At 37.1% G+C, this 10,867-nt stretch overlaps 1 protein-coding gene across 3 annotated transcripts in view; it reads right to left on the bottom strand.

Annotated features, from left to right (window-relative positions):
- Nucleotides 1–9,450: 9,450 nt before the first annotated feature.
- Nucleotides 9,451–10,867, bottom strand: part of IFT88 (intraflagellar transport 88) — a 158,030-nt gene continuing 156,613 nt past the window's right edge. For all 3 annotated transcript variants that reach the window (XM_059377501.1, XM_059377503.1, XM_059377504.1), the window contains 2 exons: nt 9,989–10,099; nt 9,451–9,751 (listed from right to left, as the gene is read on the bottom strand). In XM_059377501.1, coding sequence (XP_059233484.1) covers nt 9,630–9,751; nt 9,989–10,099 — 233 coding nt within the window. In that variant the 3' untranslated portion in view covers nt 9,451–9,629. The remainder of the gene's footprint in view (nt 9,752–9,988; nt 10,100–10,867) is intronic.

Genomic DNA, 10,867 nt, shown 5'->3' with positions numbered 1-10,867 from the left:
AAGTCTGAACATATGTATGCACATACGAAATAAACATGTTAATAATTAAATCCAAATTTAAGAAAAATGGGAAAAAGGCAACCAACTTCCTCATGTTCCCTTAGAAATTAATGCTTCTCTGGTGTTCTTTACTGAAGATGTCACCATCCTTGTAGTTACAAAATCTTGATCTCAAGTCATCCTCAGTTCTTCCCTCTCAACACCTCGTCCACTCAACCATTCCAGTTCCAGACACAACTTAAAACAGACCAAGCTGTTGGGAAAAATCTTTTAGGCACAATAACTCTGAAAGCCAGCACAAGGTTGATCACTCCTATAGTTAGCTTTTGGGTTACCCATGCTTCCTTCCTTCCTTTAAAGAACTGTCACATTTTTCCACCAGTAGTGCTTTTTATTACTACCACCTTCTTGGTTAGCACCTGGATCTACCATCACTCCTACTTATCATTCCTGGCACCTCTAACATCCACACAAATAATTTATTCAAATTAATTCTAAAGGACTACCTCCGTTCCAATTGTCTTTTCCATTTTATCTCAACTATCAAATCATATGGTTGTACTCCAGATATTATCATTACCAATAACTGCACTACATGCAAATATAGGATTTCAAATAGCTACTCCCTGATACAATCACTATTCTCTGATCTCATCAGTTCTTCTAATCTTACCACTTTTCTACTAAGCATCCCATTCTTGAGTCATTTCCTTCTTTGTCTACTTTAGAGTTCATGGCTCAGCACTATTACCACACCCTTGCAAACACCGTTAATCCCTTGTTCCTTTTTTCCTCTTAATATTTGCTCACAATAATCCCAACTCCATTAAAATCATACAACTTGGTTGATTAGACTCCATTCTAATTTCTGACCACAAATCTCAGATAAGCATTCAACATACACATCCATTACATTTTCCCAGTTCTATTCCCTTTTACCAAGATCATTAATTTACATTTCCTCTCTATCAAATCTCTACTACTCATTTCCCTCCTCACCAAATGTTCCATACCCACAGATGAAAGCTATTTTTTTCTACCACTGAATACTAACCTATTTTCATTCACTTTCATATATTCTGCCTTCTTTCCTGATACATTTGATAAACCCTTGACCCCAGTTCCCGCTCTAACAACCATCTAATTTCCTTACTTTTTAAAAATATTTATTTATTTGACACAGAGAGAGAGCACAAGTGGAGGTACAGCAGGCCAAAGGTGAGAGAGAAGGATCCCCGCTGAGCAGAGCGCCAGACTGATGTGGGGTCTAATCCCAAGACCTTGGGATCATAACTTGAGCCAAAGGCAGCCTCTTAACTGACTGAGCCACCCAGGTGCCCTTAATTTGCTTCCTTTTATAACAAAATGTTCTGAGTTGTGTCCCTTTTCTGGCTCCAAAACCTCATTTTTTACTTTCTGCTCAACCTCTCCTAGTTGGCTATTTATCCGCAACACTTCATTGCAATAACTTTTAACAAAGTTGAAGTGATATAATTATTGCCAAAGTCAATTGTGTTTATCTAATTATTAGATTTTTTTTTGCACACTTTCACATACTTAACCACTCCCTTAGTCCTTATTCCTTTTGATTAATATTTGTATAGTGTATCTTTTCCCATCTTTTCATTTTCAACCTGTCTGTGCCCTTATGCTTAAAATGTCTCTTGGGATGCCTGGGTGGCTTAGTTGGTTAAGCATCTGACTCTTTTTTTTTTTTTTTTTTAAAGATTTTATTTATTTGTTTGACAGAGAGAAAGAGAGATCACAAGGAGGCAGAGAGAAAGAGAGGAAGCAGGCCCCCCGCTGAGCAGAGAGCCCTATGCAGGGCTCGATCCCAGAACCCTGAGACCATGACCCAAGCCAAAGGCAGAGGCTTAACACATCGAGCTACCCAGGTGCCCCAGCATCTGACTCTTGATCTCAGGTCAAGTCTTGATCTCTAGGCCTTGAGTTCAAGTCCCACATTGGGCTCCAAACCCAGCATGGATGTGGACTTAAAAAAAATATATGTCTCTTCTAAGTAACATATAGTTTGATTTAATTTTTAATCCAGTCTGATAAGCTTTGTCATTTAACTGGAATATTTAATCTTTTTACATTTACTGTATTTAACAATATAACATAATTATTAATATAATTAGTACTTACTAATTATATAATTATTTATATAATTTGGTTTACTTTTTAATACTTACTAATATGTAAATACTAATATAATTGGGTTTACATAAGTTATATATAATAACTTAAAATGTGTTGGTATAATAAGTATTTACTTGTAAATTATGTAATTATTAATATAATTTGGCTTACTTTTTTATACTTACTAATGTGTAAATACTAATTGGGTTTAAGTCCTACTATCCTGTTACTTGTTTTCTATTTGTCCATCTGTTCTTTTTTCCTTTGTTTTTCCTTTCCTGCCTTTTTGAATGAATCAAGTACTTTTGTTATATATTATCCTTCATTAGCTTAAAAAACTTCTATTCTGAGATAATTTCAGATTTATAGAAAAGTTGTAAGAATAGAATAAATAACTCTATTTGCCCTTCACACAAATCCATCAATTGTTAACATTTTTCCACATTTATCATTACATTTTTTTTCTGACATCAGGATCCTTTGTTCCAAAATACTTTGGTAATGTATTACGGAAAAAGGGCATTCGGTTATGTAACCACAATGTGATTATCAAAATTAGGAAATTTTACAGCTAATAGTCAGATTGTCTAATAGACCTATTCATATATAAAGTCGTCCCTATAATGTCGTTTAGAACAAATTTCCTCCAATCTAGGATCTGAATGAGGATCATGCACTACATTTCATTGACATGTCTCTTTGTCTCCTTTAATCTAGAGCATTTTCTCTGATATTTTTTGTCTTTCATGATCTTAACTTTTTTTAAAGATTTCATTTATTTATTTTTGACAGAGAGAGACACAGGAAGACAGGGAACACAAGCAGCGGGGAGTCGGAGAGGAGCACAGGATTCCCACTGAGCAGGGAACCTGATGTGGGGCCTGATCCCAGGACCCCGAAATCATGACCTGAACTGAAGGCAGATGCTTAACCCACTGAACCACCCAGGCACCTTATGATCTTAACATTTTTGAAAAGTTCAGCCAGTGATGTTGTAGGATATTCCTCAATTTGGGATCCTTCTCATGATTAGGGATTGGGTTAGGTATTTTTGGCAGGAAGATCACCTAAGAAATCTTGGGCTCTCTCAGTGTATCCATCAGGAGGCACATGGTTTTAGTTTGTCCTATTATTCGTCATGTTAATTTTGGTCACAAATTAAGGTTGTGTCCAATGAATTTATCTTCTACGAATTGATCTTCTCTTTTGTAATTAATAAGTAATTTGAGAGGAAATACTTTGAGGCTGTGTAAATATACTACTCTCATCAAACTTTCCTCCACTTGCTTTAGAACAACAGATTCTTGAATCAGTTACTGCCGTGGTTGCAAGATGGTGATGTTCTCAGTCTTTTTGTGTTTGTTAGTTATTCTATTAGATTTTTAATCATATATTCTTTTATTTCAGTTGTTACTCTAGAGACTTCAATATGCATCTTTGACATTATGGTCTGCTACTATCTGAACGATATAGTAACCTTAGAACAACTTAATACTTCTTCCCAGTTTTTGGGTTACTATTGTTATATATTTTATTTCTAGATATGTTAAAAATCCCACAAATCATTACTATTGTTGTTTTAAGTAGTCATTATTCTTTTATATATCCCCCTACCTCTTTGGTGTTTTTCACCGTCTTTCATGGTTTCCAGGATAATTTTCCTTTAGACTATAGAAATACTTTTAGTATTTTCTGTAGAGCTAGTCTATGGTAATCCATTTTCTCAAATTTTATTTGTCTTAGAAGTCTTTAACCTTAAAGATATATTGAAACGATATATTGAAAGATATATTCACTGGAATAGAATTCTAGGTTGGCAGGGTTTTTGTTTTCTTTTAGCACTTTTAAAGATGTTATTCTATTGTCTTCTGGTTCCATAATTTCTATGGAGAAGTCAATCCTAAGTAATATTATTGTTCCTCTGGAGGTACTGTGTCCTTTTTTATTCTAAAGCAGTTCTTTGTCTTTGTTTTTCAACATTTAAACATATTTTTAGGGTGTAGTTTTCTTTGAATCTACTCTCATTGTGTTCACTGAGCTTCCTGCATCTGTGGGTTGATACCTTTCATCAATTTGGGATAATTTTAGACACTGTCTATTCAAATGTTACTTTTACTCCATTCTCTTTCTTTTCTGAGAGCCCTATTATGTTTATTTAAATTTTCTGCTTTTTAAAAAAGATTTTATTCATTCATTTGAAAGAGAGAGAGAGCATGAGCAGGGGGTGGGGGAGAAGCAGACTCCCCTGCTGAGCAGGAAGCCAGAGGTGGGGCTCGATCTCAGGCTCTGGGATTATGACCTGAGCTGAAGGCAGACACTTAATAGACTGAGTCACTAAGGCTCCCCTGCCTTTTTTTTTTTTTTTTTAAAGATTTTATTTGTTTATTTGAGACAGAGAGAGAGAGTACAAGTGGAGAGGAGTTCTAGAGGGAGCCCGATGAGCATGGAGCCTGATGGGTGGCTCAATCCCAGGACCCTGACATCATAACCTGAGCTGAAAACAGACGCTTAACCTCTAAGCCACCCAGCTTAAATAATGATGATAAAGCTTAAATAAGGTGATAAAGCAGATGATTATCTTACATTTTTTATTCTTATGATATTATTCTTATCATTTTTTATTTTTATTTTTTATTCTTATCTGCTCTTACCATCTGCTTTATTCTTTTTTCTAATTTTTCTAATTGTATTTAAATTCAATTAATTAACATATATTACTCATTTCAGAGGTAGAGTTCAGTGATTTATCAGTTGCATATAACACCCAGTGCTCATTACATCACGTACCCTCCTTAATGCCCATCACCTAGTTATCCCATTCCCCCATCTACCTCACCTCCAGCAACCCTGTTTGTTTCCTGTAGTTAAGAGTCTCTTATGGGTTATCTCCCTCTCTGATTTCATCTTATTTGTCCCTCCCTTCCCCTATGATCCACTGTTTTGTTCCTTAAATTACACATATGAATAAAATCATATGATAATTGTCTTTCTCTGATTAACTTACCGTAATACCCTCTAGTTCTATCAACATCATTGCAAAAGGTAAGATTTCATTTTTTTAATGGCTGAGTAATAGTCCATTGTGTGTGTGTGTGTGTGTGTGTGTGTGTGTGTGTATCTATCACATCTTCTTTATTCATTCATCTGTCAATGGACATTTTAGCTCTTTCCACGGTTTGGCTGTTGTGGACATTGCTGCTATAAACATTGGGTGCAGTTGCCCTTTTGGATCACTGCATTTGTATCTTTGGATAAATACCTAGCATTGCAATTTCAGAGTCATAGGGTAGCTCTATTTTGACTTTGACAGAACTTCCATACTGTTTTCCAGAGTGGCTGTACCAGCCTGCATTCCCACCAATAGTGTAAGAGGTTCCCCTTTCTCTGCATCCTTGCCAACATTTAGTGTTTCCTGACTTGTTAATTTTTATCATTCTGACTGGTGTGAGGTGGTATCTCATTCTGGTTTTGATTTGTATTTCCCTGACACACATGTGTTTGTCGGCCATTTTTATGTCTCCTTTGGAGAAATGTCTGTTCATGTCTTCTGCCCATTTCTTGACTGGATTTTTTGTTCATCTACTTTATTCTTTCCATTCTTATTTCATTTGTGCTTCAATTTTGATGTTTTCTAATGATGGCTTCACTAATTCTGACTTAAGCTGTGTCCAGTACTTTGTTAAATCCATCCAAATAAGTTAATTTCAAACGTTGTATTTTTCAGTTCTAGGTTATCCTTGATTCTTGTTCATAGATTCCAGTATCCTGATGAAATTCTCTTTTCACCCATTGTGTCCATCTTTCTCTATTTTATTTAATATAATAATCATATTGTAAAGCCTGTTAGATCTATTATCTGGATTATCTAAGGGCCTTCTTCTTTTCTTTTGTTTATTGGCTATTTTCTTACTCTTTATTTCTTACTGTATGCCTAATGTTATATATATAAGAACCATGGGAACTACAAATGATATTGTTACCTGAGGAAGTTATTCTTTCTTCTGCTAGTCAGAGATGATTTGGTACTAATGATGTCAGTCCAATCAGGGATTGAGCTGGGTTGGGGCTGGTTGCAGTTTTTGTAAGTCAGTCCACCCCTGGTTCATGTCTATCCTTCCAGGCTTTTGATCAAGAGCCTGGCAGATCTATCTCCTCAACTGTGAAAGACAGCAAGAGAGTCAAATCAGCCCCTGGAGGTTTTGAATTTAGACCATTAGCCTCCTACCCCACACAGCTCACAAAATAGCAAATGTCTTGAGGGTGGACAAATTGTGTTATTTGTGGAAAGCCCTTCTCTTTAGTGGAACTTTGTCCCCTAAGCACTCTAAGATTGTGGGAGATTTAACTTTAAATCTCTTTCTCAGACTTTTAAAACTTTAAAACCCTATAGCTTCCAGTACAATCACAAAGTTCAGCAAATGCCCATGGTGGAAAAATGGTCAGAAATTTGGGATTTCTTGAAGTTTTTAGTATGTTGTGCCAACCACAACCACATAACTACAAGTTCTGCTAGTTTCTTTTTTTCCTAGAAGACTCCCTTTTTCTGGCCAACCCCAATTTCAGCCCATGCTCAAAATTGACAAATGTCTCTAGAGATGAAGACAGCCAGATCATCAACTCATCTAGAATGAACTCTTTCCAGTCTGGAATTTTAGTTTAATCTTTTTGCTCCCATAGCTTTCCAGTAATTTTTGCAATGATTTGTTGCCCCCCCCCCCACTTGTTATAGTAGGAGCATTGGCCTAATATGACCTATTGCATCCTCCTTCCAGTGGGACTGGAAGTCCCACTCCCCTCAAATGTGAAACTTCCTACATCACTTACTGCTCCTTTCAGTCTTTTTTTTTTTTTTTTTTTACCCCCTGACCTCATCTTTCCTGACCTCCAGGGCTGGTTGCTTAGACTTCTCCATCCTCACTTTCTCTAAGTGGCCTCATTCAATGGCAGTGGTGTTGAATACTATCCCTACACTGAGAGTTCCCTACCTTGCATCTCCAGCCCCTTACCTCTTCCAGTTTCCAAGTTTTGTAAATCTAACTGCACTATTTGTATCTCCAGTTGGATGCTGAAGAGACATCTTGAATTTAGGATGGTTAAATCATGGCTGATGCCTCCCCCCATCCCCCATCCACACCTCCCGGTTCCTCATAGTTGCTCATCCTTTCTTCTCTTTCCCATATCCCCATATTCAATTCATTAGTAAATATTTCTGATGTCTGCCTTCAAAATGGATGCTGAATTAACCAATTCTCATGTCTATTGCTAAAAACCTGGTCTCGGGGTGCCTGGGTGGCTCATTTGGTTAAGCATCTGCCTTCAGCTGAGGTCATGATCCTGCAGTCCCAGGATTGAGCCCCTGCATAGGGCTCCCTGCTCAGCTGGGGAGTCGCTTCTCCCTCTCCCTCTGTCTGTCTCCATGTTTGTGCTCTCATCCTGTCAAATAAATAAAAATCTTTTAAAAAATAAAAAATAAAGGATGCCGGGGTGGCTCAGTCAGTTAATCATCTTCCTTTGGCAATAGTCATGATCCTAGGGTCCTGGGATTGAGTCCTGCATTGGGCTTCTTGCTCAGTAGAGAGCCTTTCTCTTCCTCTGCCTGCTGCTCCCCTGCTCGTGCCCGCTCTCGCTCTCTCTCGTAAATAAATAAATAAAATCTCTAAAAATAAAATAATAAAAAGAAAAAAGTAAAACTTGGTTTCGTCACCTTCATCTCTTGCCCAGGCTACTAGTAGTTCCAACCATTTCCTTCCCTTCCAACCTGCCCACCTGTTAATTCATCTTCATGGCAACTGGTGTGATTGTCAGTCTCTAAAGTTTAGTCAAATCCTATCACTCCCCTTCCTTGCGCAAAACTTTCTAAGGGCTTCTCTATTATTGTTGTTAGAGTAAGACCCAAACTGTATAGGTTCTATGTGATCTGGCCCTTGCCTACCTCTTGGTCCTCACCTCCTTTCACTTTCTTGCTTATCTTGTATACATCACCCACCATGGTGGGCCCCAAGTCCTCTTACTATCACTCTAACGGAAATAACCTCTAACATAGACAAATCATTCTAATTTCAGTGTTCGTCATTTCATCATTCTTGTGTTAATACAAATGCCACCTGCTTGAAAGGTCTTCCCTGACTCATCCATCTAAATGAGCTCCTCCCTCTACTACCATCACTCCCTATTCCATTATTCCAGTTAATTAACTGCACTTAGCAACATCTAAAGTCTTTGAAAAAATATATTTATTGTCTGTCTTCCTCACAGGATTTAAGCTCTTTGAGGGCAGAGTCTTGTTCTGTCTTGTTCACGGCCGTATCCACAGAATCTTGCACATAGTAGATGTTTAGTGCCCTTGTTGAATGCCTCCCCCATTAGATCATAACCATCTTTTTTTTTCTTTTAAAGATTTTATTTATTTGACAGACAGAGAACACAAGTAGGCAGAGAGGCAGGCAGAGAGAGGGAGAGAGAGAAGCAGGCTCTGCACTGAGCAGACAGCCTGATGCAGGGCTCGATCCCAGGACCCGGGGATCATGACCTGAGCCGAAGGTAGAGGTTTTAACCCACTGAGCCACCCAAGCGCCCCAGATCATAACCATCTTGAGAGCAGGGACTGTGATCTAATTTTGGTTTTCCTCTTCCTGCACCTAACAGTATCATGCACATTGTGGAGACAATGTTAAGATGGGTGGGACCACCCTCTAGTGAGGTGTTAAAGTAAGCCTCTTCTGATTGCCCCATCATTGCAATTCCTCTGACCATTAATGATCAGCCAAACACATTGCTAAAGAAAAATGCAGACAGTCCTGACTTCCATCCCATACCCCAAGTCATGAATGGGAAAAGCCTTCTTAGAGCTGTCATTGCTCAGTGCTATTGGTACATGCCCCTGGACTGAAGGAAGAAAGGAAATACAGAAAAGAGCAATAGGGTTATGGTTTGGTATTTTCTCTTACTATAGTATCCAAAACATAACTGTTTTAATGGTATTATATCCCTATGAGGCACACCTTTTAGAGTCTTAACATTTTCTAAACTCTAAGTAATTAAGCTTAACTACAGATCCATCAATGATATGTACTAACACCGTATTTTAAACAAGCTGTGAACCATAAAATCAATGTAGTGTTTTCATTCTAAAACCTTGTTTTAATGAAATCACAGAAAATACCAGCTGCACTACAGTACTGTAGGGTAAATTTTTGTGAGCACACCCACATACTTATACATATGTGTAGGTACTGGTCAGTGCTACAAAATGTATTTCTTACTGTGGTCAATATTTTCAAGAGTAAGGAAGTCACTAACGTATTAGTTTCACAAATCTTTATTCCATACAAAACAAAACTTTAGACCCATCTCATAAAACAGAATACACTTATTTAAGGTTTTGACAGTGTACAAAATTAAAATTTGGGTCCTTAATCCAAAGTTTCACATAAGTATTTCTTGTAAGGTAATTTCTTTCCCTTGATAAGTAAAATTTATGTTATATATTATTCGGGAAGCAAATCATCTCCTAATTCTTCATCAGCAAAATCATCCTCATCAATTCTTTTTTTGGCTGCAGTTTTTGGTCTTTCTATTTGAGGGCCAAGTGGATCCACATAGGAGGCATCTAGGTTTCAAAATAGATTGTTGTATTAGAATAATAAAGAAAAACAACAAATGTGAAAACAATTTGTCTCATAAGCTAAACTGAACTGAGTGAACAGAAATGCTCTCCCAAGTCATTTAAAATGTTGTCTGTAAATAAAAAATTCTTAATGCCCAATTATACATTTTTGCCGTCTTACCAAATCTTCTTCAGACCTGTTATGCCTGTAGGAACTGGGTGGGGAATACCAACACTTGCCTATTTCTTTGTTACTGCTACTTTCATAAGGTTCATTTGTCCCAGGTAAAGCTCTGAGTTTGGCACTTAGTCGTTCACCTTTACTACTGGCACTACAGTTCTGGCCACTATCTGAAAACACAAAGATAAAAATACATTTGTTTAATATACTGAGAAAACATAACAATATGAATCTTAAAGTACACTTATTTGCCAAGAAACAGATTGTTTTATTTGGAAGCCAACTTCTGAGGGATATAATTCTTGTTTCCTGAAACTCCAAAGAAACCTCTTGTTGAGAATCTGTAACATAGATAAAACATCATTTAAAAGTAGTCTTTATATGTAGTCTTTCACATGTATGCTTAGTTATAGGTTTCAATTTTGTCGATTCACTGGTGAGAAGTTAGAGACCATGTTGATGAGTATAACCTAGCAAAGAATAAAGAGCAATCGGAGAAACAAATAGGAAGTCATAAGACAGTATGAGCTGTATCATCAACCTCATTAACAAGGCTGGTGAGTGGCCCTAAAATCAATCAAATGAAAAACAGCAGAAGAGGGTAGGAGAGGACCTGGATCATATAATTACTTTCTTTAAACATTAGGAAAATGTTCATGTAGGAAAGGATTAGATTTGCCCTCTATAATAGATTTTGGCTCAGTATAAGGAAAATCTTTAAAAGGATTATAGCATCCAAATATGGACTGGCTACCACGGGAAATATTGCAATCCATATCACTGAAGATTTTCAGATAGGGCTGAAGACTCACATTAGCAGGAAATACTAGTAGTGCTTCTCAACCTTAAATTTCCATTATATTTTTTAAAGAAATACTCCTCTAGCTCCACAGTTTTTAATTCATTCCTTGAGGGTATGTGATTTGGTGAGTGCTGTG

This window comes from Mustela nigripes, chromosome 15 (assembly GCF_022355385.1).
Source record: "Mustela nigripes isolate SB6536 chromosome 15, MUSNIG.SB6536, whole genome shotgun sequence".
In the NCBI taxonomy this organism is placed as follows: domain Eukaryota; kingdom Metazoa; phylum Chordata; class Mammalia; order Carnivora; family Mustelidae; genus Mustela; species Mustela nigripes.
The sequence above is the reverse complement of the archived record's forward strand: the minus strand, read 5'-3'. Positions and strand labels throughout refer to the sequence as shown.